The sequence below is a fragment of the Penicillium digitatum genome, chromosome 4 (assembly GCF_016767815.1).
Source record: "Penicillium digitatum chromosome 4, complete sequence".
NCBI lineage: Eukaryota > Fungi > Ascomycota > Eurotiomycetes > Eurotiales > Aspergillaceae > Penicillium > Penicillium digitatum.
Window position 1 is genome coordinate 2539872 of NC_089387.1, and position 27842 is coordinate 2567713.

General features: G+C 49.0%; 13 protein-coding genes across 13 annotated transcripts; 6 read left to right on the forward strand and 7 right to left on the reverse strand.

The window, feature by feature from the left end:
• Positions 1-37: 37 nt before the first annotated feature.
• Pdw03_0844 (CAP Gly-rich domain) lies at positions 38-2025 on the forward strand (the record flags this gene model as incomplete). Its single annotated transcript, XM_066099733.1, has 4 exons — positions 38-206; positions 256-706; positions 759-849; positions 904-2025. The coding sequence occupies 4 exons, from the start codon at positions 38-40 to the stop codon at positions 2023-2025; spliced, it is 1833 nt and encodes a 610-aa protein (XP_065957460.1).
• A 2269-nt stretch (positions 2026-4294) lies between these two features.
• Pdw03_0845 (Fungal transcriptional regulatory protein, N-terminal) lies at positions 4295-6857 on the reverse strand (the record flags this gene model as incomplete). Its single annotated transcript, XM_014679091.1, has 3 exons — positions 4295-5157; positions 5235-5628; positions 5799-6857. The coding sequence occupies 3 exons, from the start codon at positions 6855-6857 to the stop codon at positions 4295-4297; spliced, it is 2316 nt and encodes a 771-aa protein (XP_014534577.1).
• Positions 6858-8436: 1579 nt separating this feature from the next.
• Pdw03_0846 (Formin binding protein, putative) lies at positions 8437-9354 on the reverse strand (the record flags this gene model as incomplete). The annotated part of the gene is made up of 2 exons (XM_014679092.1): positions 8437-9282; positions 9331-9354. 2 exons carry the CDS (start codon positions 9352-9354, stop codon positions 8437-8439), a joined length of 870 nt encoding a protein of 289 aa, XP_014534578.1.
• Positions 9355-10323: 969 nt separating this feature from the next.
• On the reverse strand, positions 10324-10616 carry Pdw03_0847 (Serine/threonine-protein kinase, Ulk1/Ulk2; the record flags this gene model as incomplete). The annotated part of the gene is made up of 2 exons (XM_066099734.1): positions 10324-10461; positions 10515-10616. 2 exons carry the CDS (start codon positions 10614-10616, stop codon positions 10324-10326), a joined length of 240 nt encoding a protein of 79 aa, XP_065957461.1.
• Positions 10617-10686: 70 nt separating this feature from the next.
• Pdw03_0848 (kinase-like protein) lies at positions 10687-11224 on the reverse strand (the record flags this gene model as incomplete). Its single annotated transcript, XM_066099735.1, has 3 exons — positions 10687-10697; positions 10786-11057; positions 11109-11224. 3 exons carry the CDS (start codon positions 11222-11224, stop codon positions 10687-10689), a joined length of 399 nt encoding a protein of 132 aa, XP_065957462.1.
• A 544-nt stretch (positions 11225-11768) lies between these two features.
• Pdw03_0849 (Glyoxylate reductase) lies at positions 11769-13027 on the reverse strand (the record flags this gene model as incomplete). Its single annotated transcript, XM_014679094.2, has 5 exons — positions 11769-12115; positions 12177-12391; positions 12452-12515; positions 12648-12658; positions 12957-13027. 5 exons carry the CDS (start codon positions 13025-13027, stop codon positions 11769-11771), a joined length of 708 nt encoding a protein of 235 aa, XP_014534580.2.
• Positions 13028-13218: 191 nt separating this feature from the next.
• On the reverse strand, positions 13219-15380 carry Pdw03_0850 (Cwf19-like, C-terminal domain-1; the record flags this gene model as incomplete). The annotated part of the gene is made up of 2 exons (XM_014679095.1): positions 13219-14037; positions 14094-15380. The coding sequence occupies 2 exons, from the start codon at positions 15378-15380 to the stop codon at positions 13219-13221; spliced, it is 2106 nt and encodes a 701-aa protein (XP_014534581.1).
• A 242-nt stretch (positions 15381-15622) lies between these two features.
• Pdw03_0851 (ATP binding protein, putative) lies at positions 15623-16900 on the forward strand (the record flags this gene model as incomplete). Its single annotated transcript, XM_014679096.2, has 2 exons — positions 15623-15662; positions 15738-16900. 2 exons carry the CDS (start codon positions 15623-15625, stop codon positions 16898-16900), a joined length of 1203 nt encoding a protein of 400 aa, XP_014534582.2.
• Positions 16901-17489: 589 nt separating this feature from the next.
• On the forward strand, positions 17490-18169 carry Pdw03_0852 (Glutathione S-transferase/chloride channel, C-terminal; the record flags this gene model as incomplete). Its single annotated transcript, XM_066099736.1, has 3 exons — positions 17490-17495; positions 17572-17689; positions 17763-18169. The coding sequence occupies 3 exons, from the start codon at positions 17490-17492 to the stop codon at positions 18167-18169; spliced, it is 531 nt and encodes a 176-aa protein (XP_065957463.1).
• Positions 18170-18381: 212 nt separating this feature from the next.
• On the forward strand, positions 18382-20937 carry Pdw03_0853 (Glutathione transferase, putative; the record flags this gene model as incomplete). Its single annotated transcript, XM_066099737.1, has 7 exons — positions 18382-19112; positions 19182-19737; positions 19913-20034; positions 20108-20285; positions 20343-20423; positions 20475-20820; positions 20876-20937. 7 exons carry the CDS (start codon positions 18382-18384, stop codon positions 20935-20937), a joined length of 2076 nt encoding a protein of 691 aa, XP_065957464.1.
• Positions 20938-20997: 60 nt separating this feature from the next.
• Pdw03_0854 (SUZ domain) lies at positions 20998-22017 on the reverse strand (the record flags this gene model as incomplete). The annotated part of the gene is made up of 3 exons (XM_014679098.1): positions 20998-21661; positions 21730-21842; positions 21955-22017. 3 exons carry the CDS (start codon positions 22015-22017, stop codon positions 20998-21000), a joined length of 840 nt encoding a protein of 279 aa, XP_014534584.1.
• A 270-nt stretch (positions 22018-22287) lies between these two features.
• Pdw03_0855 (uncharacterized protein) lies at positions 22288-22932 on the forward strand (the record flags this gene model as incomplete). Its single annotated transcript, XM_014679099.2, has 3 exons — positions 22288-22297; positions 22457-22786; positions 22880-22932. The coding sequence occupies 3 exons, from the start codon at positions 22288-22290 to the stop codon at positions 22930-22932; spliced, it is 393 nt and encodes a 130-aa protein (XP_014534585.2).
• Positions 22933-23765: 833 nt separating this feature from the next.
• Positions 23766-26019, forward strand: Pdw03_0856 (C-14 sterol reductase; the record flags this gene model as incomplete). Its single annotated transcript, XM_014679101.2, has 3 exons — positions 23766-23797; positions 23970-24307; positions 24404-26019. 3 exons carry the CDS (start codon positions 23766-23768, stop codon positions 26017-26019), a joined length of 1986 nt encoding a protein of 661 aa, XP_014534587.2.
• Between the last annotated feature and the right edge of the window lie 1823 nt (positions 26020-27842).

The window sequence follows — 27842 nt, forward strand, 5'->3', positions numbered from 1 at the left end:
CGCTTGGACAAATGACCTGCTAGGCCTAGTTTGAGCTATGAGTATCCCATCTGTAGGTCAACGTCGGTCATTTGATGGTCACTTATGTACTATCCGATATGTGGGCACCGTTCAAGGGACCATCGGTGACTGGTTGGGTGTCGAATGGGACGATGCAAGTCGAGGCAAACACTCAGGAGCGCATAAAGGAATCAGATACTTCTCATGTATGAATTTTTCAATGAGGCATCCGGATTATTGCTGACCGAGATTCAGGTAAAAGCAAACATCCCACAGCGGGGTCTTTCATTCGCCCCTCCAGGCCTTCAGACCAGCCTTTGAGCTTTCTAGAAGCCCTGCGGGAGAAGTATGCTTCGGAGTTCGAGAACAGCCTTGCCCAGAATGCCTCAGTCAGTAGTGCAACAGCTCAAAGCAAGGCAATTGAAATTAGCGGCAAGGTTGTTGAAGAAGTTGGCTTCGACAAAATTCGGGAACAGCTCGCTGAGCTCCAAGAGTTACGCATTGTCTTGCTTGATGGTTTACGGGTTGTTGGGGTCCTTGCATCTTACAACCAGGCTCAAGTCTCACATTGCGTAGAGGCACAAAAGATTGGAGAAACTTGTCCCAAGATCACGGAACTTGATCTCAGTCGAAGCTTACTGAGTCGATGGCGCGATGTTTGGGATATTTGCAACCAGCTTAAGCACTTGAAGAAGCTGAAGTTGAAGTAAGTCTCGGATTTGATCAACTCATCAATAGCAGAGCTGACTGGAGATTAGCGGAAACCGGTTCCAAGCTGTGGAGGATGATCTGACCTTCAAGGGGATCATTGAGCTACATTTAGAAGAAACCCTCCTCAGCTGGGATGAAGTATGCTTCCTACCCACCACAGATAATCTCAAGCAAAGCTGACTTCGGAGATAGATTGCTGCCATTGTATATCGATTCCCTGGCTTGACATCTCTTACAGCGTCTGCGAACCAGCTCTCGGAGATCACCTGTCCACTCCCTAGCACTATAACAATATTAACCCTCGAGCACAACGAGATCACCTCGATTTCAGCTCTTCGACATCTCGCCACGCTTCCAAAATTGGAGCATCTCTCCATTCGTGGGAACGGCATCAATACCGTAAACCAAACCCCCACAGATACAACACCAGACTTCCAATTCCCACCAACTCTCCGCTCCCTCGATCTATCCCGCAACAACATCACCTCCTGGACCGTCCTCAACAAACTCCCCACAGTGTTCCCAGGCCTAACCACCCTCCGCATCACCGCAAATCCCCTCTTCGACCAACCACCGCTCCCACCCTCTGTCTCAGAAGCCTCCAACCCAATGACCGTCGATGAAGCCTTCATGCTAACTCTATCTCGCTTCCCGTCCTCCCTCACTACGCTAAACTACAGCACCATCTCACCACAAGACCGCTCCAATGCAGAGATGTACTATCTGTCCCTTATCGGCAAAGAACTATCCGCCACATCCGAGGAAGAGGAACCCGTCATCCTCGCTACACACCCACGGTACAGTGAACTGTGTGAACTGTACGTCGAGCCGACCATCACAAGAGCCGTTGTGTCGGATTCCTCGGGCGCGAGAGTCATCCATCCGCGATCCGTAGCAGCGCGACTGGTCAAGATGGCGTTCCGTTTACCGCTTGGAAACGACGAATCCAAGTGTCAAATCAAGGAAATCCCTGGTTCGTTTGATACGTATCAGATCAAGGCGCTTGTGTCGCGGCTCTTCGGATTACCGGCGTTTGGATTCCGGCTGATCTGGGAGACGGATGAGTGGGATCCCGTGGAGAGAGAAATTGGCGATGAGGGCGTTGTTGAATGGGACGAGGATAGTGAGGATGAGGATCGACCTGGTACGGGCTCTGGGCTTGAGACAACGGGGGGTAGTCCTGATCAGAGTCGGTTTGTGCGTAGGGAGGTGGAACTGGTTGATTCAACGAGGGATGTTGGGTTTTTGTTTCAGGGTGAAGTAGGAGAGGTTAGGATTCGGGTTGAGACCCTTGGTTTTGCGTCTACGAGGTAGTGCTTCAAGATGAAAGTCATTCTACGCCTAGAAGCATTTGATAATAGTTTGCAACATTTGTGAATGGTCACGGGAATTTCATCCACTCAGGTCTTAAAGTAAAAGAAGAGTCTAAACAGTGAAAGAAGCTAGTCCTAAACTTATCTGCTAGGCTTCTTGCCCTAGGTGAAGGGAGTGGAATCAAAGGATCAGCCAGCTTTCCTTTGCTGGTGGATTTATTGGTGGAAGATGCGGCCCAATCTTGGTCTCCCCAATTGTAGAAAGCATGTGATCATGTCATGGGTCTGCGAGAACAACTCAATGAGATAGTTCCTTCCCACTGAAACACGTATTCTACTCCTAGATTGCCATGGTCGTCGTCTAGCTTTTAGGTCGTTGATTCGGGTGGACCGAGGACAACGAGCCAGTTATTGCCATCTCCGTTCGTTCAAGTAGCTATAGGGTCTTCTCTGCGTCGGCCTATGGTTTGATTCGAGAGAAAGTTCGCACGATGAATTCATCAAGGGATAACTGCTTCGTAATTTTCAGTTGCATGGACGAACTAGGGCGTGAGACGCCGCCGAGCGACGTTGGGCAACGAGAGAATACATTGACTGCTTGCATTTGGTGCTTCTCTCTCGGTTTGATTTCTTCAGGCTTTTTGACATCACACGACGCATGCCACACCACGTTTGTCGAAGTTCACCAAGACCGTCGCCTTCATTTATCATTGCAATAAGGAGTTTGAATTTGAAAGTTCTGAACTCAACTGGTGCCGATGTTTGAGAAGGGACCCATTGACTGTCTTAAAATGACAGAAGATGATTTTTCAGTTGGCATTTCACTTCTGAGCTCGGCACTCTGATTTCATCTCTCGGACCATGCGCTTCAACAGGCAGGAGCTCAATACACCTGTTAAAGTTCTGGAACCAGCCGAGTGAGCTTTAGCACAAAAAGGTTAGGCTCTGGAATATCATGTCCGGCAATTGGGGTTTTGTTATGTCCCAAAAGCATATTCGATGAAAACACGGATTGTACGTGTCTATCAAACTCAAGTGATGTGAAAGTCCTGTTGCCACGAGGAACTTCCTATGTCATCGTATCGCCTGCGGGAGTTTGTTACATTCGATCTAACAATCGCTTCCGTGACATGCAATACGGCCACAATCCGCTCCCTGTATTCAAAGAACTACCGTATAGAGATGGGAAGGTGTTACGCGCTGAAGTCTCTATTAGTATCCGCCTTGAGAGGGTTTGTGAGTAGGGTGCAAACAGCACAATCCACCTCTAGAAGTAGACATTCACAACCTCACAATAAGGCTAGCAATGCGACAGAGAGCCCTCAGTTATCTCTCGGGAGACACTGTTTCCGCCATGGCTATTATGAAGCCCGCGAGTCAACGAACCGATGCTGGGTCAAGGAACTTTTCACGAATCTTGCGAGTGAGCAATTCCAGTAGTCATTGACGTCTTTGGTCGGTTCGCTTGATGTCTAAGCTCATATCCATCGGTGGGTCTGGGTGTAGCGTGGTCGTTTTATTTGGCTGGGAGACATCTGGCCAATCTAGCACAGAAGTCATTGCGAGACCTTGAAAGGTAGAGATAGAAAGAAGAGGAGAAGAGAGGAAGGTAGAAAGAGAGGGGGGGGGAGCAAGGGTGGATGAGGAAGGAGAGCTGTCGAATGTTGACAGAATTCAAATTCTGGCTGTTTAGAGGGCAATGACCAGGTCTGTCCAAGTGAGAAAGCTGACATCTGAAAGATCTAAAAGCTGAATCAGAAGCCTTACCTTCTCTGATTTACCAGATCACAGTTATATCTCAGATAAAGTGATATTTCACTTGGTAATCGAAGACCAACTAAAAGGTTAAAAAAGAACTACAGCAGAAAGGAAACGATTTCGAGTCACAGACATTATCCAGTCTATATGTACAACAAGACAGGTAGAATCATGATAATTCCACATGTTCCAGGGGGGGGAAGAAAAGGCCAAAACGCCGTAGTGCTTTGCTCGCTCACTGCCCAGTCCCCTAAGCCCCCAATAGAAAGAGAAGAGAAGAAAAAAAAAGAATTGGAAACATCGTATCATTCAGAGCAAAATAAACATAACGCCTGACCATGATGCTTTTATTTTGTCGACCGCAAAAGAACAAGATGAAAACCCCGTGAGGACGTAGGATCGAGAGGAGGGTGTAATGATCCGTGATTAGGAACTCATTATGCAAGGAGTAAAGAAAGAGTATGAGGGGCAATGCAGACGCTCGAAAGCGATGTCGGTCACAATAGAGTGGATTAACCGCGAGCAACCCACCATGACCGGACTGCCATGCAGCAGATCCTCTTGTAGACTTGGGTGGTGCCCTTGCCCTCAGCTTCTTCTTCGAGGAACTTCTGTGCAACGAAGAGCCTGGTTCCCGCCTCTTTCTCGGTGGTGTAGCCGACCTTGGGCAGGCTGTTGGGGAAGTCAGCCCATCGCTGTCCTAGGTGACGGGCGACAGAAATGGAGTATATGATGTCACGGTTCTCGTATGTGTCCAGCAATTGTCGACACCGGCTGAGGGTGTCGTCGATCTGCTTGGCCGAACTTGCTTCGTTGTCATAAAGCGTGAGGAATTCCCCGACCTGATCCCAGAAATCCAATTGACGGCTCTGGAACTGATCTGGCGTGTTCGGGGGGTTGGCGGCATCCATGACCAGCTCCCGCGACAAGGGGTTTGAGTCCAGGTGGTTCCAAGTAAGCAATGCCTCGACCACATTTAACCGTGCGCAGGACACACAGAGATTCCAGTCTCGTCCCTGTTGTCCAGTTTCCCCGTCTGGTACCTGGCGACACAACGACATGCTTTTCCAGATAATGGAGGCCTCGAAACTCTCTAAACGAGCAAGTGTTTCGCCGTCTTGAAGATCCCATTCATTGAACGCGATGATCAAAGCCGAATAATCTGCCATAAGCTGGGCATCGGCCATGAGTAATGAGAGAGCATTCTCTGAATACCAGCGAACCTCGAGAAGCTTGTCAATCGCAGGTGCGTACGTGGCCAGGAAAACTGCTTGGATCTCTTCGAGGCGCCCAGGTGGCAGAGTTGCGACAGGGTGTGGAGGAGGAGGGGCGATTCCCCTCAAAGAGAAGAGGTCGTTGACATAGAGATTTTTAGCTGTGGAAATAAATTGTTAGCTACCAATGCGCAATGCCGCAATGCGCAGATTCAGAAAACAACTTGTGTAAACTCACCTTTGTAGGAAGGCTCTGAGCCCTGTTGACGTGGTACGCCAGTGTTCTGCATATCTGTGTGGTTCGATGGATGGACCGTTGCCAAGGAAGAATCAATGGGAGCTCCGTGCTCGTGTTGGTCGGCAGAGGCAGTGGGCGATTCAGAGTGAAGAGAAGGTGCGAATGGTTGAGACGAAGCGGGCATGTACCCGGGAGGCGCAGAAGGATAGGAAGGATATGAAGGCAGTGATGAAGTGGAAGGCCCTTGAGGATTGACAACCAGCGAAGGTGGAGGGTTGGGAGCTGGTTGAATAGCTGATGGTGTAGATGCTTGAGTCCGAAACACAGGATCGTACCCCAAACATTCACGTTTGCTTTTCACACAATTTCTGCAGACGGGATGCGCTTCATCACACTAAAAGAGGGTTAGATCAAGAAAATATGCAAGTTTCCAAAAAAACCGAATGGAAAAAAAGTTGGAGGTTGAGAGGGAAGTGGATTTAAGCGGACAGAATAAAATGGCGGGGTCTGACGGGCACAAGCGAGCGAGAGACTCCGCCCCGCGAAAACTACGTTTGCGCTCACCTTGATTCTTCGTTTGCGACAAGTCAAACAACCTGTTTTTGTGCGTCGCTTGACTTCTTTCTTGTGTCTATTGCCTGATAACATCTTGTTCGGGTCCCCCGGGAGTTGATATCGCATTTGCGCATTCCACATGTTAGAGGGATATCCTGCCATGTATTGTCCCATAGAAGCCATCGGAGGCATATTGTTTGGGAGCGGCGATCCAATTGGTGCCTGTGGCACCTGTCCTTGGGAACCGGAATTGTGATACATGTCGTTTTGCTGATAATGTGGCGGCTGTGCCTGAAACTGGTGGGTATGCGTCTGTGGTGACTGCTGGCTTCCTGGTTGCTGTGTTTGAGCAGGACTATGCGAATATTGGTACGAACCGTTGGTCGAATGATAGTGAGAAGCACCATTCACAATCCCATTGTCATGCCCACCCGTAGAGTCTGCCATGCCGACGTTTGAATCGTGATGATCCAAATGGCTATTGTCGCCAAAATCATGACCATCCATTGTCGGAATATCATCGGTTCCAATCGCTGGTAAGGAATGGTCGAGAGATGGGAGACTTGTATCAATCGCAGGTAGTGACATGTCCGGGGGCCCAGATGAACCTATTGAAGGCAACGCATCAAAGGAGTGCAATTCTGAATCATCGAAGCCATTTGATGTGTCTATGGCTGGAAGTGCTGGATCAATCGGTGGAAGTGATGATTCAACAGACGGTAAAGTCACATCTGGACCCCGTGCTGGCTGGGTGGCTTCTTCGAACTGATACATGCTCACATCCTGTGGTAGGCCTGCGACGGACGTATTTAGCTCTGTTGGCACGTCCGGCGTTCGTAATACTTCTGGAGATGTTGATTTCACTAGCGGTTCGGGTGGTGCTGGTTCTGCTGGTTCTGCTGGCGCAGCCGGTTCTTGGCTTGTTTCCACGGGGGATTGATTCGTTTCCACTGGAGGCGGATCATTCCGGGCTAAAGGTTGGGCTGTCTCAACGACGGGTGTATTCGGTTCGATCGCAAGAGTAGTGGATTCGCCAGGCGGGGCGCTCGAGTCCGTCGGCTCCGCCATATTGGATTTCAGTCTCCCAAGGAAAGCCTCAATCGGTTGGGAAAATTGGTAGGTGTTTTGCAAGTACGCTTCAGAGACAAGTCTTTAGTAGGGGTCGAGAATTTGAATATTCGAGTCGGCAAGGTCAAAGGTCGTCTGGTTTGTGGCTGAGCGAAGAAATCACACCAGGTCGAACGAATGGGGAGTTAGAAATCATTTATTCCCTATGATCTGTGGTGTCCAGCATTTATTAGTCAAAATTTTCAGCCAGCAATTTCGCGAGTGTTTTGTAGGGGAAAGTGATAGGGCGCGGTAAAGACAAGGTCCTCGGTGTCGATCATGAGCATCGCCAGGAAAGAAGCACCGCTAGCGCAGGCCCTCCATTTCCACATCTTTTAATCCAATCGGCGAATAAACCATGCGTAGAATATAGTACTGAGCGCAAAGACTGTGCATTCGTACAAATTTCCACATCAAAGATATAGACACCTCGTGGCCTGTCCAGATATCCTGCTAGCCAATTGAGGGTTTGTAGGTCGCATTCGTGGTGGCCGACCAGCCTCGAAATGCAACCATCTGCTCACAACTCCCAAGGGGTCCCGGAAAAGCATCACGAGGTAGACCCCAGCACTCAATGACTTTATTTCGCAGTAGGAATTTTGGACATGGTATCGCACTAGGTGAGGCTCCGGCGCGAGACGATGCGCATGTCGAGGGATTGGGCTGCGGGTATCGCGACTTGCTCGAATTTCAAAGACTTACCAGGCACATAGATTAACAGAATTAGATCGACAGAAACCCAAATGGCAGGGATATTATGCAAATGCGAGGGTTGGAGGTTAGGAAAAGCGTGAAAGAGAGGCTTAAGGAGCTTTCCCTTCCGGCGTTGGAACTCTCCGCTTTGATTGCGAAGGAAAAAAAATTATAGTGGCAAACACCGCTTTCTACCCCAACATTGCATATTCCGAGGCTCTGTACTTGTGTGTATATTTATTTACACTACCAACGCTTAATTAATTTGCCGTCCGAAATTTTTGCTGAGATTATCATCTTCTCTTAAATTCGATTAGTAGTATCGAATTAATAGTGTTGCACTCGGCACTTCTGGTCTAGGCACTTCTGGTCTAGGCACTTCTGGTCTAGATCCATGGACTCAATCCATGAAAGCTATAGATTGTCCTGAGGGTTTGACATGTTTGAACCCTACATATCCAGAGAATCAAGCTTTAGAGCTGCACGTGTGCCCATGGAAAGGGGACGGGTTGAGAAACCGACAATCAACACACAAGGATTAGGCTTGTAAATGATCCCGGGTGAATGGATTCGAAGTGTACATCCTGGGGAAAGAGATTTCTGCCATAAATCTTTTGTCGGAAACTTTGGTGCATCTCTGATACCGCTTGACGCAATGAGAGTTGTGGATTGTGTGCATACTGTTCAAAGCAACACGGTTGCAGACTTGCGGGGTCATGGGCCAAGGCCGATGGATTGGTGGCCGGATGTTTAAGACCCCACGATGTATTCAGATGATCAAGGACCTGAGCTTGCATTTTTTGGTGCTGTGACAAGGAAATTTTGCAGAGATCACATCAAGGTACGACTATTTCCTCATTGCCTTCGGCTTGCGCTTCTTGAAGATGACACCGGGAGCAGCATCTTCACCCTGGGGTTTTGCTTCGATGACTGGATCTGTTGAAGATTGAGTGGGCTCTTCAATCTTGACCTCAATTGACTCCTTCGTCTCTTGGGCCTCTAGCTTGGCAGGAATGTCTTCTGTCTCCGCGGTAGGGGTAGGTTGTACGGTGACTGTCTCCTGTTCATCGAGCTCAACCTTCGGGGTGAAGATTTTCGTTTTCTTGATATCTTTTGTGGATGCAAACAGGTCATCCAGGCCCTCTTCCTCTGGTGCACCGGGGTATTGCCTCATTCTCGAGCCCCAACCTTTGTTGATTATAGGTTCAGGCGCATGCTCATCCCCCTCCTCTTCGCCTTCAAGTTTGCGCTTGCGTATTCCAACTGATTTTGTGGGGCCCTCTAATCCCTGCTTGACCTCGATCCTTGTCTCTGATGTCGTTTCCCAATCCCCTGCCAAGGCCATCTCAGCACGGAACTCCTGGGGGACGGCAACACCCATTGCCACGAGCTGTGCCATCTGTTTTTTTCGCTCCTCCAGGGAAGCGGGCCGTTCTGTGAGTTTGGGGACTGGCGATGCTTTTACTTTCGCACTGTCTTTGTCCGTGGAGGACTCGCCACCGACGGCCTGTCGCAATCGCTCGACTTCGGTTTTCGCGCGTTGCGAGTCTCTTTGTTTTTGTTCATTGTCATTGTGGATTTGTCTCAGGAAGCGCTTGAGGCTGCCTTGATGTTTGGGGCTGGCTTCGTGTTGGGTCTTTTCAAAGGGCGTGTCACGGATGAAGATTTTGCACTGTTTGCACCAGTAGCGCGGCTATGAAATGGTTAGCAGGATTCCAGATAGGTCAAAATGCACACTGACTGCTGATTTCCAGAATTCGGCCATGACGGAGTGCTGATTTCACATAAGACAAGTAGGTGGATTGATCGTTGATCACTTTTGATATTGTCCGGCAGAAAACGACGTGGGTACCCCACTCTCTTGGCCAATCAATTGGAGCTTCCCTTCACCACCTTCGATGTACAAGGTATATGTATAGCTCTCTATGTATTTAGTTTGGAGACTAATTATAAAGCCGGCACTCCTGCTTGAGACAAAAAAGTGTAAAGAAGTGAGGAGCAGGGTATATCACACTATGGGAATAGGGTATTTATACCTAACATACCATAGGACTAGCAAGCAAACTCTTCAGTCCGTAGGCAAACATCTACGGGATGATCTAACACAAACCCCCAGATTAAGTTTGATGATGTCCCTTAGAGTATCATAAGATGGGTGAATTCTATTTGTAACCAGAGAAGAAATGAAGGAATTGTAAGACGTAAACAAGAGCAAAGTAAAGTGAAAGTAAGGTAACGCTGAGAGTAGTCTTTTGGTTTACCTACATTTTTAAATAGTAGCCCTTGTTAATAACAAACTAAGGCTAGTAATCCTAAACTCGGAACTAGCCTAGGGGCGCTACTAGAAACTTGTCCCTAGTTTAAATAATGCTAATGACTGGGTATAGGAAGGGCCTACAGTTCCAGAGTAAGAGTACTCTTGTACAGTTTCTTAATACATATTTTGATATTGTTTGGTTGGGGAAAACATAAATTTGATTTTGATTTACTAGACAAGTGTCCGGCTCTCTCGTAAATTATATTATCAATACCCTAGGAGTGGCCGACTGCTCAGTCCGATGTGTACTTAAATTTTGCACTCCGCGCACTTTTCAGTATGGATGGCAACATTAAAGGCTTTTAAAGTCATCATCAACGCCATTACAGAATGCGAATGGCTCGCGCGGGGTCTCCTGGTTGAATCCGTCCCAAGTCGCTTCGAAAGCGCGGCCCCATGGATTTTCACCAAGATGCCTCAAAACCCATTGAGCCCATCTTCATCTGCGAAGTAAGAGACCTGGCGCTCGATTGTGACAGCGAGGGGATCGACACCCTCTTCCAATTCGTCTTCTCGAACTGCGAAAATGATGCGCTTATGAACGGCGCAGATGCACTAGGCAGCTGGTTACTAACGGCGCTTGAGAAATTTCCGGCTGTGGGACTTACAACAAGAGCAAACGAGAAAACATCCGAAGGTTTGTTGACAGGTCCTCTTGCGTGGGCTTCGGGGCTTCTCCACATCCGGTTGCCTGCCTGTTTCCCAATCATAGCGCACCCGGGGGGAATGTGAGCTGCATGTTCGAGATCTCCAAGTTGAACGTTGTCAACACAAATTTCATCATTTTGATTCTGCCAGTCAATGAAAACGTTGTCAGCTTTTATATCTATGAAGATTAAGTTGTTCTCCAGTATTCCAAGAAAAGAGCAGGAAAAATACCTGTGTGAACGATATCCCAATCATGAAGCTCAGCAATCCCAGTAAGAACCTTCTTGAGAATTCTCTTAATCACTATAAGGGGCAAGTCCTTCTGGGCAAGGGTTAAGAGATGATCTGCGAAGTGTTTGAAAACAAACATAGACTTGTCAGGGATAGTGTCCACAGCAAGGCAGACATGGCTTGCATTGCCACGTAGGCGGTTGTTGACATCTTGAAGATTCTCAAAGTTGACGGGGTGTATGTAATTCAATATGAACTTGTGGCCGTCCGCCCTGAAGGAGGTATAAGCGTGTCAACATGGGGAGGCTTCGGTGTCTACTCACGAGGCACGATAAACATGACGTGGCGGAGAAACATCCTCCTGTAAAACGTGTTCTATAGTGTAAATGCGACCAGACAGGCCCGTATACTGTGTAGAAAGCAGAGGGTTCCTTGACATTGTGCTAGTTGTGTGATGCAAAAGAGGCTTTAGGTTTGATGTTGATTTGCGATGGAGAGCACCTAAATGTGTTGGGCTTCTGTATAAGCAACCCCTAAACAAGCAGGAGACCTTAGTGCTAACATTAGAGGCGGAGCATGTAAGGATGGCAGGTAGTTCTTCGACCTCACTGCTTAAGAAGACACGCATCACGTTGCCCATTAGCGAAGGAAGTCCACCACCACGTGATTCCTTCAAGACCGTGTTGATCAACCTTGGCTCTCAGTGGGAGGGTGTCTGCTCTTGCAGGTTGCTTCTGTTTCCAGGGCTATCTGGATGCAGACTGGCCTCTCATTGGCTTGTGGATCTTCTCGTTAAGCGCCGTTGTGAGACCTTTGCGTGTTAATAGTACAAGGTTGAAGTGGGACCGACCCAGACATTGTATCCTCTCAGTCACTGTCACAATAGCCTCCATTTTGTTTTGAAAATGAGAACAACTTACATTTAATGGAAGATTCAAACTGACTACGTCACTGGTGGACAGGAGCTCATCAAAAGATATATATTAAGCACCAGCAGACATCTCATCACTGAGCTTGCGGCGGTTATGATAGATGACCTTCATCTCAAAAGCCTCCGCCTTCTTCTTCAAATTACGTCCAATGCCACCCATTCCCAGAATCCCAAGAACCTTTCCTTCGGGGTCATGGCCAAGAGGAGGCGCCGGGTTGCCACGCCACTTGCCCTCGCGCAAGGCGGTCATACCGGCGCTGAAGTTGCGCATTGCGCCGAGGATTAAGAACATGTTCACGTCGACGGTGGCATCGTCCACTGCAGTTGGGACATTGGAGACTCGGATCGGGGGGTTGCGTGCACTGCAGGCGTGAACATCCACTTGATCAGATCCGGCTCCTACACAGACTCCATGTTAACAAATGCACTCCAGGGCATTCATGTTCTAAGCTCGACGTACCGCAATGCGCAATATAACGGAGTGAGCTTGGGAGCACGTTCAATAGCTCCTCGTCTACGAGCCCTGTTAGGGCTACGGAGCCAATTGTTTGGTATGTCGCAACAACGCCATCCAGCTTGCCGTCTTTGCACTCTTGGATGAACTCGGCTCGGTTGATTGCCGATGACTCGACTAGCTCTGCTATTTTACCCAGTGCATTCCAAGCTGTCTGTGCACTGTGCTCAAATTAGTAGGAAATATATTTCAACGGTGCAACGACAAAGAATGGAGTGCACTGGTCGATACTCCCAAGGTGAGTGACCTTGGGCTTGGGGACGGTAGAACTCATTCTGTTGTATTCTGTATTAAGCGAGAACATCAGTGATTTGAGCAGGAGAGGAATGTAGAGTCAATTCGAAGGATTCTCTCTTCAATTTTTTTTACTTCGGATCAAAGTATTCCGACGCCTTCTCTTGACATGTCTGAACTTACCAATAAGCAAGCTCAGTGTTGGTGTTCGGTCAAGATGTCAATTGACCTAGTTGATGCAAGAGGGGTTTGAAGACACAAATAGATTCAAACCCAACTGAAGACATATAAGTTCGAGTCAATAAAAGTCATAACTTCATAAGTTATATAAACTGCAATCTATTGCATCGGCCGAGAAGGAGCCCCGCTTGTCGGGCAAGTTCCCCGTTTCCAGGGCTTTGTTGGTGTTTATGAATCTTCGAAAGACCATTCTGATATCGGCTATTATACTGATCTAGTTCTACATAAGAAGGTAAACTCATGATACTCAACTGCGGAGTGACCGGTGTCTTGTCCCGTATGTAGCCATCGGCTTGGATGCCGATATCGTTATCTGTTGACATTATTACGATGTTGCCTGTGAGTGGTGCATTTACTAACCAGTTTAATGTTGTGTGAACTTATTGAAAAAAAAAAAACGCGAAAATACCATGGTGACTGCAAGTTTCAAAATTTCAAAAATGAAACCCACTGCGGTTCAAATAAATGTTCAGCCACATCTGTACAATGTGCCGAGAGACCAACTCCGAACTCGCTAGCCTTCAACCAGAATACGGGTCCAATCAAACTTCTTCCAGCGTTTCCTAAATCCGTCAACCCTGCGATCACCGCGGTTCCAGCGTCCTTGTCGTTTAATCATGTCCGGCGCAACATCTAACATTCCTCCGATGATCTCTCGGGCAAAGAGATCTCCACGAGGCCAGCGGTTATTGTCTTCCACAATGTGACCCAAGCCACCATCTAGTTCAAACCAAACGTGGAAATAAGGCATCTCCTTCACGAGAGTTCGGCGGAAGGCAGACCGGCCTAGCCCTTGTTTTGATTTGGCAAGGGTATCAATGAGCTTGCGGTGCTGTGACCATTCTGACTCGGCACTGAGAATTGCTTCTTTGAAGAATGCAGGAGAGGTCTCTCCCAAGCTGTAGGGTAAAGGTACGACTTCCATGGATGCATGTCGCTTGCGCTGTGGCTGAGCTGCATTCTCGTAGAAGATTACATCTCGACCTTGGTCGTGGTACATACGCGTGAGACTTTTCATGAAGTTGCGGATTTCTTCCCACTCATCATCATCGCATTCCATCAAATTAGTGCGATGCTGGATTGGTACGATGGTAGCACCACCTTCACTGATCTCAGGTTCGGTAGGAAGTGTGAGGAAGACCCTGGTCGCAAGGGATACCACTGGGGCAAGTGGAGGAGTGCCCTTGTCTTCGTTGTGGCAAAGGGGGCAGTTGTCCAATATACGGTTCATCTTGTGGAAGTCATTGATCGTTGTGTTCTTGAGATCGATTTCAGATCGATGAACTCTTTTGGCCAGCTTGGATGCATTGTCGTCCATGTACTCCAAATCGTTCTAGAGACGGGTCAGCAGGGGAATTGGGGACCATCACATGTACCTCTAGAACTGACCTCGAACTTGGCGTCACGGCCAATTTGATCTGCTAACCGCCGGCCCTCTCCACCGAGTTGGCCACGGGTTTTACGCTCTTCTCGCACCATGTCTTCAATGCTCATATCTTCATTTGCTTCCACCTGGCCTCTTTCCCGGCCTCTCTTAGTTTCAACTGCTTTGACCTCATTCCTTGAACCGGCTAGCATCGGGTTATGCATAACATCGAGGACCACGACATCGGATTCCTTCCGGTTTGACATTGCTGCCGCGGCAGTGTTGTACTGTTCCTCAAGATCGGCGGCATTTGATGCTTTTCTGAGCTTTGCCTTCATCATCTGGGCTTTCAGACGATTTAGTGCCGTCATGTCGAGGTGACGGCTAGTGTTCGGAAGAGGCACAGTCTCCATTTGCTTGCCTTGGCCCTCGACTGTGAGTTCTTGCTCTGGATCGCGATCATGTTCGAGCGGAGCTCTGCGAGTACCGTTTAGAAGTTTCCTTTCCCGGAATAGCTCCCCGCTAGGTTTATCTTTGCCCACGTAGGATTCGCCGTATGTCTTGCGCCGACTAATCTCGGTTTCCTCCTCCCGAGCGTCGTCGAAGGAGCGAAGATCTCCAAACCGCTCAATGGCGATTTCATCAACGAGCTTGCCGCTTTCTTCCGCCTCTCTGTAAACGCCTTTAAGCTTCGTCATTCTCCATTGTGACCCCGAGTCCCCAAAGGTATAGTCCACTTCATGCGAGGCAGGCTCATCTTCTATTTCTTCGACTGTTTTCCCATCGTTGAGATCGCGTAGATGGTTGTTGAGCTCCTTGTCGTGGATCTTGAGTTCGTAGTCTGCCGAAAGCATTATTGGTTTCGGCTCTTCCTGTCGCGTCGAATCCGGTCGGTGAACGTAATCAACATCTAGAGCCGAGGGCGCTTCCATCCAGGCGTCACGTTTGAGATTTCTGGGCTCCTCTTGTACAACTACTGGAGGTGCAGCGGACCCCCCCTCGTCTTTGGAGTTCCGGTGATGACGTTTATGGCCATGCTCGTCTCCTTGATCGTCAAAACGACGTGAACGTTTTTGCCGGTGACCATCATCGTCGCGATGCCGGGACTCACGAGTTCGCTCGCTGTCCCGATCGCGGGATCTCGAGGAATGGCGTCGGTGATGGTTGCTGGAACGATGGCGGTGTTGTCTCGAGCGGTCTTTGCTGCGGTCGCGATCACGGGTTCGGTCTCGATGATGTCGCCCTTCGCTATTTTCGTGTCGGTGCTCCTTCCCCTCTGCCAGTGACTTTTCAAATTCTTCTAGAGTCATGGTGCTTCTGGTATGTTAATAAGAGGTGGAACTGAAGAGGGCAAACGGTAGAATGACGTTTATAAAATGCCGGGCGGTCCAGCCGTAGATCTTTCCCCGCGACAAAAAAAAAGATTTCGAGAAAAAAAAGAAGCTTATCTTTCTTCACTTGTCTTCCATCATCGAACACCATAACTTGACCACAGAGGTCTCCGTATTTCAATCGCTTACTCGAGTTATTCTTTAAATAGACTACATTCACTATGCCATCTCCGGTGTCCGTGGTCTGCGTGGGCATGGCAGGTAAGGAGACTGATGCGCTGATCGCCCCCTCACTTTTCTACACCAATCTAATCGTCAATATTATGGAATGAATAGGCTCAGGCAAGACTACCTTTATGCAAAGAATCAACTCCTATCTGCATGAAAAGAAGACCGTGCCATATGTGATCAACCTCGACCCCGCAGTGCACTCGGTGCCCTTTGAGAGCAACATCGATATCCGCGATTCGATTAATTATAAAGAAGTGATGAAGCAGTACAACCTGGGACCTAACGGAGGAATCTTGACTTCATTAAATTTGTTCGCCACCAAGGTTGATCAAATCATCTCGCTCTTGGAGAAGCGCACCGCCCCGAACTCCGAAAACCCTTCCGCAAAGCCAATCGAGCACATTCTGGTCGACACACCCGGCCAAATCGAAGTTTTTGTCTGGAGTGCATCGGGCAGTATCCTTCTTGAGACTATGGCGACATCATTCCCGACGGTCATCGCATATGTAATCGATACACCTCGCGCAAGCTCTACCAGCACTTTTATGAGTAACATGCTCTACGCGTGCAGTATCTTGTACAAGACCAAGCTCCCCATGATCTTGGTCTTCAACAAAACTGATGTCAAGGATGCTGAGTTTGCCAAAGAATGGATGACCGACTTTGACGCATTTCAGCAGGCTCTGCGGCAGGAGGAAGACTCGGGCGCCTTTGGAGCTGAAGGCGGTGCTGGTGGCTTTGGCTCTGGTAGCGGATACATGGGATCCCTCCTGAACAGCATGAGTCTTATGTTGGAAGAATTTTATCGTCACCTCAGCGTCGTCGGCGTCAGCTCAATGACCGGTGATGGTGTTGAAGAGTTTTTCGAGGCTGTGGAAACGAAGCGACAGGAATTTGAACGTGATTACAAGCCCGAATTGGAGCGCAAGAAGAAAGAGCGGGAAGATCAAACATCGTCCCAGCGGGAGCTTGAACTTGGAAAATTAATGAAAGACATGAATGTGTCTGGGTCAAATCGGCAGCCGAAGAAACCCACCGGAGAGCCCGAGACTGTCAGTGAAGCCGAAGATGAAGAAGACGATATCATCAAGCGCGGGTTGGCAGATGGAGAAGACAGTGACTATGAGGACTATGTGGGCCCTAACGCTGGCAATGACCAGGGCCTTTCCCAGCGTTACCAGGAAGCTCTGGCAGGCTCCCAAAGTGCTCCATCAGAGCAGGATAACAGCTTCACAAGATATTTGCGCGCAAGCAGTATGCAACGGTGAAGATATCTTTCATGAAACAGCTTTTAGTGGGTCTTAATTATTTCCAATGGGCTCTTTCGGTCTCCAGGAGTTTGTGGTCGTAGAGGCGCATTTCATTCATTGCACACATCCTAGTCAATAAATCCCAGTTATAAAATCCCATTTAGATCTACCTTTGTCTTCATCTTGATGTAGCAACATACACAGTTGAGCATTTGCTTACGTCTACACGCAGATCGGACAATGCCTGGCACTCAAGACCTTTCTCTTTCCCTTTTGTGCTCCATCACCTCGCAAAATTGGGCACGTCCCTGAGTGCCCTCCAAGGTCTAGGTTCCATAAAGCTTCCTTCTCTGTAAATAGTTGGGTAGTCAGTCGATAAGCACACCGATACCTCCCCAAATTGACAAGCATGGATGTTCAAACAAGTCAAACATCACTGTACCTAGATGACGTCACTTCACCATAATGCTTCAATCTCGAAGAGGAAATGATCGCTTAGAAGCTCCATCTTCCTAGGATCAGTCCAATTCTTGACAAGGGCTACTTCCATATCACAAGAAGGCTTCAATACTCAACGTTGAAAAGCCGTAACCAGTGAACTGCTACCATGGATGTGAGCTAATCTTATCATTCTCTCCAAAGCTATGGAAGGTCGGCCTCGGAACCGGAGCTGACAACTAAGTTGACAGGTCTTTCACGCCTACACATACTCGACGGCTGCATGGCTGGCACTTCAAAGCTTGCCTTTGGTTGCTGGGCCGAGTATGATAGTGACTATGCTGCTTGACGAGACTCGGCCTATTTCCCGTGTGTGGCCCACATCCCGAAAATGCCGCGAGCGTCCGTTTACGAGCCGTGCTAATCCTTCACCCTTCAAAAGCAATGGAAATTTACTTCGCCCGATGCCTCGGCTTTAGTTTCCTTACTATAGCCGTTTTAACCATGATGCTAACTGGCTCCATCCCTCTGACGTCCGACATCAAGGAGTCTGTGACAACAGACGAGGATGATCCCAAGGCGCCATACGCTATGCCGACTCTAGTGGTAACCTCTATCTTCCATACCGCATGTGCTTTCTACGCGTACACCTGGTATGTTACTGGTGGGCAGGGTTTGTTTGCTGTTGCTGTTGCTGGATACTCTAGTATTGCGGCAATTGGGTTATGGTGCATGCTCTTTGCTAGCAGCAACGGCAGGATAAGCCGCCGTACGGGTGCAGACAAGAGGATGACAGGGTTCCCTTTCAAGAATTCGGAAGCAGCTAAGAAACATCGGAAGGGTCTGTAAGCTGTGTGGGGCTGTTCACTGAAATCAGTATTGCATCTATGGATTCAATGCAAATAGATGGTAATATCTCGATAACTTAGCATCTGAAAACAGTGTGTTCTTCAAAAACCTACTAGCAACTAGTTCGAAGAAAGAAGAATCGATAGATACCCAGACATTGCTTTTAAGGACCTGAGAACCTCATGATGATCCGAGCTTCCCTCAACCCCACAATGCCGCTTCAACCGTCTTCTTCTCCCCCAAAAGCAGCACGCCTCTCCACATCTTTATATTTTTACAGCATGGACTCTGAACTGCGACTTTCATCGCCCCGTTTGGGACCATCTATGCCGATAAACGACCAGTCCAACGTACATTTGGGCCAATTTGACCCAGAATTGCAGCCCTTCGGGCCATTCCGCCCTCCGACCGGAGCTGAATCACAGCTCCAGAACGCGACGCATGCGTTTATGCGTCCTCCACAATCAGGCGAGGCAGCGAAAAAATTCATCGCCTCTTCATCCACACAACAACACCAATCGCACCAAGGTCACCCTAGCAATGGAGTTGCCTCGCCCTTACAACCGCAAGGACAATCCTCTGGTGGTTTGCGTCAATCGCAGAACTACAACACCGCCGTTGCTCATGCAGCAAAGGTGGGCGGGGCATTGCATGGCGCTGCTGGTGGAAAAATGGCGCCTCCAGCGTCGCTGTCCCAAATCGAGCTAGTGATGGAAAACAACGCCCGTCAAGCTCAGAGTAACAGCTTAACAACGCTGCTGTCGCCGAGTCAAGCGTTTCAACCAGAATTTATCGGCCTAGATTCTAGCTCCACAGATCCAGTGTCCTTCACTGGGCCTGGAGAACTGCAGGGCTTCAAAGCGGTCCCGAACCCTCCGCACCTGGATTATTGGAGAGATAGGTTGTTCAATGTTGATGAAATGATCACCCTGAGCGAAGAGGAGTATGCAGACCCCAATGTGGGCATTCTTTCTACTCTGCCGAGGGGCTGACTTGCACAAACTTTCTACAGATTTCAAACCTATTTCCCTCACGTTGACAACGTGTACTCTCATCGCTCAACCCAGCGATACAAGCGTAAACCTTTCGTCTCTCATTACTGGGATTGTCGACTAAAAGGACGACCGCCGGGAACCCCCAAGTCCGATGACCCAGAAAAAAAAAAGCGCAAGCGTACGGCCAGAGAACGGGATCTCTGCCATGTCAAAATCAAGGTCGTGGAATACTTCCCAGTGTCGGAAATATCAGACACGACCCATACAATCGAGCCCATTCCATCTAACATCCTACCCGGTATGTATACTTTCTCTCTTAACGATGACCCTGCGATCCGAAATGCCCAAACATTTGGTGTGCTCACGCCGAACCCTGGCATACCACCAAATCATCCGGGATCGAATGGTGGGAGATATTTCACCATACAGCGGGTGAATGGCAATGGTGCCAACGGGAAGAATGACGGCGTGAGTGGCGGTCATCAACACACGCTTGAAGAGAGCGATCGTGTCAAGAAGAGTAGTGTGCAGCGACATGTTCTGAAAGAAAAGAAAGACAAGAAGACGAGAGCGGTATGTCAATCCTGGTTTGTTCTGTTCATTTGCACAGACTTGGACGAGTATCCCCGCACGATCCTGGCTACGTCACATATCTACACTGGCATCACCCAAAGATCAAGTCTTCATCGTTTTGTTTCCAATTCTAGCATTTTTGGATTGCGCGATTTTAACATAAAATACAAAATAGGATCGAGTCATGTCTCAAACAGGCCAAAAGTCATACCATACAAAAGCGACGGGTCTGGCCGCTGAAACTGCGATCAAGCACTCCGCCGATGTTAATCTCAAGCTATATGGAAGCTGTTTCTGGTGAGATAACCTCGGATTCGACTCATTCTGACAAAAAGCTTTTTGTGTATTGACTTGGCCTGCATATTGGAAGTCCCTTCGTGCAACGGGTATGGATTGCATTAGAACTGAAAGGTATTCCGTACCAATACATCGAAGTGGATCCATACGAGAAGCCCCAGTCGCTGTTAGAGGTGAATCCAAGGGGGCTTGTTCCTGCTCTGCGGCACGACGACTGGGGGTGCTATGAAAGCAACGTGTTGTTGGAATATGTAAGAAACGCGAGTGGCCAATTCCCCATTTCCATCACTCTGACGAATCCCTCGCAGCTGGAGGATCTGGGCGCAGGAGCTGCAATGCTCCCAGGAGACCCAAAGCTACGCGCCCATTGCCGTCTGTGGGCAGAACATGTAAGTAGACAGACAGTTTCGTTCTATTGATCATCACTGATGACCCTTCAGGTCAATCGGCATATCGTGCCGAGTTTCTACCGTATACTGCAAGAGCAGGATCAACAGAAACAGATCGAGAAGACACAGGAGCTGCGAGATGCGATGGAGAAGCTGCTGGAGGTGGCGCATCCCAAAGGGCCCTTCTTCATGGGCCCGCAGATGTCCCTTGTGGACGTTCAAGCTGCACCGTGGATTATTCGGCTGCGGCGAGTCCTGAAACCATACAGAGGATGGCCAGATGCCGAGGAGGGAAGCAGGCTTGCCATTTGGATGAATGCAATCGAGGCCAGCCAGCATGTGCAGGCGACAACTAGCACGGATGAGCTGTACCACGACAGCTATGAGCGATATGCCCGTGAGCATCGCATGCCTTGCGTTTGAAATGGCACTACTAACACTTGGTGTCGCAGAAAACCGCCCAAACACATCTCAGGTCGCAAGTGCAATAAAAGCAGGACGAGGCCTCCCTTAACAGGGCAACGGTGTGTGATGGCCAGTCTCCTGGGAAGGAAAGATGTTGGCCAAAAGTATATTAGCCAGTTCGAGCACCTCGATTGAAATTGAAGCCACCCCTCCCACTTGCATCAGGGCCCCGAGGACTGCGCACCGGCTGCTGTGGAGCCTGAGTGTCGGAGCCACTTCGCTCAACTTGCGGACGGCCTCCTCTCTGTAAGAAGGGTGCGTTTGACTTGGCCGAAGTGGAGGGATCGTAGAGATGTCTAGAGGACTTGCTCGAGGTCGACGAAGAATCTCTCTTTGGATGATCTCTTCCGCCTCCACGACCTTTGCCTCTTCCTCGGCCCTCGCCTGTAGAAATTTGACGAGGCGGGGTTGTATTGCCAGGCGACGAGGTACCCGAAGCTGTAGCAGAGGGGCTTCCAAATAGACGTTCACGCACTTCTTCGTACTTCCGCTGTTTCTCCTCCCGATTTTTCAGCGCAATAGCATGGCGCTCCTCGGGTGTTGGCTGGGGCGGCTTGGCGTCATCGTCCGAGTCGTCGTCATCGTCTAGTCCGAGTCGGCCAAGTCCAGCCGCTGCGGCATTAATAGCCCTCGAGGATGATGATGATGATGATGATGACTGTCTTGTCACAAGCTGGGGTTTCCGACTCAGCAATGTAACTGCGGGCTTGAAGTCATGCTTAAGGGGAACATCGGCGCGCGCTTCAACGAAGTGGAATGTTTCTGTGGATTCACTGCGACCCAATTCAGTCTTTTGAACAAGCCAAAATACAACAGGAGCTAGTTAGTGATTGAAACTTACGCTTCAGCCCATAGCTGACGATTGAACTCTGCCTGTTCCGCCCTGCGTTGCGCCTTGGTCACTTTGGATGAGACTTTCTTCTCGGACGGCGGGGTAGACTTGGAGTCCAGTTTCTGTAAATGATGACCATCAGCATACCCTTCATGCCTTGTAAGCATTGAGTAAAGTTGAATGTCAGGCTATAATCTGTACCCGATATCAAACACTATTCCTGGTACTACATACATCTGCTTGGTTTTCCCATGAATCCTCCCAGGCATCGGGAACAACACCGGAGTTTGCGCTCATTGCACACAGGATGAAGTAGAATAAAGAATAAAGAGGGAGGTTCGAAAAAAAAACTCTTATGAAAGTATGCTAATCACAAAGGCCAGCAATAGTTTGTATGTTCATGGAGTATATAAGCCGGGGAAGAAAGAAGAAGAAAATTCATACGAGCCCCGGGGCCACCGCCTGTCGACCGTTGATCTCTCCACTCCCCGCGCCGTGAAGTTTACGAACTTTTGAATCTACAACTTGAGCATCTAACTCCATTTTTTTTTAAATTCCTGGTCAACCATGGCGATTGGTAGGTCTCCTCCATTCCCTCAAAACTATACGAAGTAGCCGAAAGAGGCACAGTGGGCCCGCGATATCGATAGCGCTCCATATCCACCATGTGCATCCGCCTCTTCTTCCTCGCTACAATAAAATCTGGGGGTTACATCCATTAACAAGCACCTACCAGATCCCAAAGACCCAGACGGTGACTCTACAATGACCTCCTCTGTCGACTCCATCCGTCCCGACGGTGCTAGAACCGGCGCCCGTACTCCGACCGGCACCGCCCAAGCTTCCTCGGCGGACGTTGACGTATCAGAGCTTTCCCCTCCTGGCTCCCAGACAAAGCAAGAATCCGGCACCTCTATGGGCGATATTGGGACTGCGCTGGAACAGCGTGGAGGACAACCTACAGAGAAGATGATTGAGTCGAATATTGCGGCGTGGAAGAGTAAACGCGCTCAAGAGGAGTACCAGCGTGCGATGGAGTATGTTGTTGATAAAGACTTCAATCTGGGTATGTGTCTTGCTATATCTGCTTGATCTAGATTTTGTTGTGTTCCATCCATGGGTGTCTGAATGGTATGCTGACTGGCTGCCTTGTGTGCAGATGAATTCGGGGACCCGTTTGATGAACGTGACTTGGCGGAAAAGTTGCTATGAGTCTACATACTCGGAGACTGTTTTCTCACAAACGGATATGAATAATGAGACACGACTTGATTCTTTAGCTTGTGGTTCTTGGGGCACATTTGGTCTCCGATAAGTCGGTTAGTCTTCCATCGCCTACGGGGGGTGTCTGTCGGCGAACGTGCCTTAAATGCACTGCCATACGGCCCAAAGAAAAGCCATTCCAGGCTCCTTCCATGCTATCTGGGAGCAATGTCGCCTGCTACCCTGTCAGGTGGCTTTACCAGAAATGCATTTAATGCCCGAGCTTTATGGAGATACATCTGTAAGATATAGCAAACCTTCAGAGCCACGTCGTGATTCCAGTCTGCTTCCCCTTCAGGGGGGAAGGGAAGGGTTCCTGTGCTATATATGTTTGCGGTGCTTGGGGCAGTAGTTTGCTAGTCTTCGTTGGCTAAGAAATGTGATCGAGATATCTATGGACACTCTGAATTCTTCAGTATTTGTGCGCTGACAATGATTGCAATTGCACTAGTTGACATCACGCGATTTCTCATGGAATCCTGTACAACGTACAATCATGATCGCCACCAAGCCCACGTTGGGCTCCCATGCGGTGGTTGGCAGGGCAACGAGTCAATAGAGATCAAAGCAAAACCACAAACGGCCCGCTTCATGACTTTTCGCATCCATCACGACAATTCAACATTTTACTGAGGGGCACTTTCAGCAGCATTCTTTGATTTGCAGTATTCTTTTCTTTGCATTATATTAGACAAGTTGACTCGATTCATCTAAATAACTTCAAGATACTTCGCCAAATCGAGTTCCACCGACTTTGACACATTCCACGCTCAGCAACAACAATGGAGAGCCATCCTCCCTCATCACAAGCATGGTATGTCAACTCTTTCTTTTATTCTGGTTCTGGATTCAGTTGTTTTCTTCTCTTTGTGTCCAGAGGATCATTCACGTCTCTCCCTCAGGGGTTTGATCTTTTTTCCCCTTTACTTTGAGACCCACCGCCATATAAACTTGACATTAACACAAACTGCCTCACGCGCCATCAGCTCTTCCAACCCTCCCACTGAAAGTTCCTTCAGTTTTACACCCATTAAAGCCCTAAGTGTCTTGCCGCGACTGTGGGATCGCAAACCTTCGACGCCTGTCCGGGCTGGAGACAAAACACGAAAGCTGTGGAAGCGCTTTCGCTTTCCGTTTACCAGCATGAAAACTGCCTCAGAAGGTCAGACCTCTGAGATTGGTACATCTAAGAACTTGGATTATCAACGTGGCGTGAAGCGCCAGTGCGTCGACCCCACTGAGGCGGATTACGAGACTGAGGCTGAGAAGCGTGGTCGGTCTTTCCTTGAGACTAAATGGGAGATGCAGGCGTCTCGAAAACGACGTAAGTTCTTAATAAATTGTGCGAACTGTGTGCACATCACGTGTCGCATTTTGCGCTCCCACTTTTTTGAAAGACATTTCATCTGATGGTTTCCAGGCAAATTGCCCGAATTCAATTTCAAAATCCATGACGAGAGCTCCCAGGAGGTGTTTGGTATCACTGCGAACCAGCCCGAGGGAACCCTCAACGATGTTGCCGGCGACATCGCTACGAATGCGTCATCCCAGCCGCTCAGCGATCTGTGGAAGACTTCCAAGACGTCGGTCTACAATGACACTACGGCCACCGAACTGAATTTTACAGCATCGGATGCAATCACGGCACAGGATCAGCAGTCTTGTTTATCCAGTCATGACGCGCCGACTGTGATCGTCAGTGCAAGAGAGGACAAGACCGAAGCTGTGTATATAGAGCCCATGCAAGACCTGACTCAAGAGCAGGAGGTTAAATTGGTTAGATCGGCACTGCGAAGCTCCTTGGATGGAGAGGATGCAGAGCTGCTCAACGACTTCCTGTCCAGGGCGAATGCAAAGCGGGCTGCCAAGGCCACGCATCCTGACGATGCGAAAACAACAGAGGCACCTTCCAGTATGAAGGTGTCACCAGACGTTGAATGCTCAACACCCCCAGCACGTCGCGTGCTAGAGGAGTTGACAACCAATTCCCCTTCACCTGTCAAGTCGCAACTCTCTCCTGGTAAATATGACGTCAAGCGTGGTGTCGATGGCGCCGGTGATCGGGAAGATATTGTCCCCAAAGAGATCAAGGAGGAAACTTCTTCAAGCCCTGCAAATCGTCGAAGCACTCGCACCAAAGGCTCCAGTACTCCTGCGATGCGCAACATCATCTCATTGCGCCGAGCCAAAGGGACAGAATTCGTTTTTCAACAACGCACTGAGACCCAGCAAGTGGCTATGGCTACAAAACGCAATACCCGGCTCAACAGGGGTAAATCTGTAACTCCCATGGTTGTCCTCGAAGCTCTGGCCCAACAGTCAAGCGAGGCAGAATCTCAGCCGGGCAGCGTGGAGACTGATGGCTCAACTCTCAAGGGCACTAACTTCCGTGGGCTGAACAAACCACGAAAGCAAGTGTCGTGGAATGAGGAGCGCATGGCCGAATATGAAGAGTACAGCGAACCAATTGACGGGCAGGAAGATGAAGAGGAGGGTGACCGATTTACGAATGATGTGGGCGCAACCCCTCGCCGGCGACCAGAAAGCAAGCGCACAGCAAAGAAAGCAGAGCCTGGTCATCGCAGCAGCCGTAGCCAAATGCAAAAGGCAGACAAGAATGCAGATAGTGGGGCCACGGAGAGCGGCTTAACCCCGGCTACTGCACCTGCTACTGTAAACCCGCGCTCACGCCGGGTGAGGCGTTTGGGTGACTCGGTGATCCCAGGATCTGGCACCTCAGTTATGATTGGAAGCTGCAGCACAAGCAAGCCTCCCGCAGCCTCGGCGTCCGCTGTGGCTGATATTGCCCCCTCTACACCTACCAAGGGCCGTCGCAAGCTTGTTCCCAAATCCCCTAGCTCGTCTAGGTTTCCCGTACGAGCCTCCAGGAGTGCTAACACCATCACGGAGCAGCCTTTCGTCAGTGGTATTCCCACTCGCGGCTCACAAGGCACAGACGATAGACAGCGACAGAGTATACTTCAGATGAGCGCAGGGTGCACGCCCACGGCTCGACGTGTTCGTTCGAGAACTTGATTGTTACCGGACATGTTGCGATTCTTGTTGGATTATACGACTCTTTTACGTTTCTGGCTGCTTTGCTGTCCTTCTATACCCTGGTCCCCATTATGACGAAATTTCTTCACTGGTGGAGTTGCTCGTGTTTTAAGATACCAAATGCTTGTTTGCTTGTTTGTTTCTTCATGTATGCGTTCTTGAATTTGAAACTTTGTTTTACTTCATCTTGATCAAGATAAGATTAACTGCACGGTTCACCTGCCCTATGCAAAATGACGTCTGTGCCGTTGCGCCACGCTGCCCCTCTGCCCCTCTACCCCTCCTTCGGGATTTGTATGAGGGGCATTCTCATTTCCAGCCTTGGAAGATTGTCCTTCATTCTCTGACTACAATCTTCGGGTTGGACCCAGTATTCGTGCAGTCCTAGCTTATGCACCTAGCCGCTTTGACAAGCTCTGGGCTCTACGATATGGCGGTGGGCTGCGAGTCTTTTTCAATGATGATCCCTCCTACCAGTGGCTCGCAAATGATTCTTTTTAAGAATTGAGGTACTTCCAACTACCCTCCCTAGTCAAAATCCTGTGAATGTAGATCCTGCCGATCTTTCTGCACTAGTAATTTTGATGATTTATTTCATACGGATACCTCGTTGTTTCTCCGTAGCAACTCATGAATTGGCGTAGAGTATCTGCAATACACCGCGCTAACAAAGTTTAGCGTGTTCTTTGTGGAGCCCCATTGACAGGATTTGGACTAGGGAGGGTACACAAAGTATATATTGCGGCCCTCCAAAGTTTTTACCCGTACCGATAGCCGACACTGGCTTGTTTTTATATTCGCAAAGGATCAGAGCAAGTAACTTAGTTGACCGAGACTTGCAGTGTCTTTGATACAATGTACATTGTGGATGCAGTTGTATCCGACATGGAGCATGACCAATATGAAGAATAAACCAGACTGCACCATCCTAATATTGCAGTACCCATCTACTACCCACTACACTACCTATTGTGGCCTAGGAAGCAGGTTAACAAACTAAACTTCGACTATGGGTTCTAATGCCCCGAAGTTCCTCCCCTATCGGCTGAATGGGGATACCCGCAACACTCGCAGGACCACAGTCTCAAATGAAAAGTCAAAGAGTATCTCATTACCCAAGAGATGAGGCATTAAATTCCAACACACAGAGATAGCAAGTGCATCCCGTCACTCATCGGGCCAATGGAAGAGAACTGCACTATACTAGTTCAATACATAGACTCAACAGCGTAAACCAATAGCAAATAAACACCTCAGGCGCTAATCAACAATTCAATGAGGAAAGGTCCAAAGTAACCACAGACAATAGTGCTCTGACCACATAATCCAAGACCATTGCCCTATTCGGCGTTTCGGTGTTAACACCCCCCAACGCGCCTTCCGATTCGAAGATTCTCTGACCTAATGCACACCCGATATCTCCCGGTCCGAACAGTAGTCAGCAACGCTAGGGCCTAATACGGTAAGCGCGCGAGAACGCTAAGCCCCTTGAGTGGCGCAGGGGCTTCCGAGAGCCACAAGCCAACGCGAAATGACATCGCCTGCAGGGCTCGGAGCACACTGCTCCTAATTTGTATTTTGCTCATAAATTTGCTATCCGCTTTTTTGAGTTGCGTTTTTTGAATCACATTGGATCTTCTTGTAGTATACGGAGTACAAGTTAGACAATGGTTGTATGTTGGCTGTCCTTGTTGGCCGCTTCGGTAATGTTATTTTTCCAAGGTGGGTGCCTTGTCAGGTACAGTGTAACCCCAAGAAGTTTCTTTCGAGCGTGGCTTGCTTTTCCTATTGGTCGAGAATCC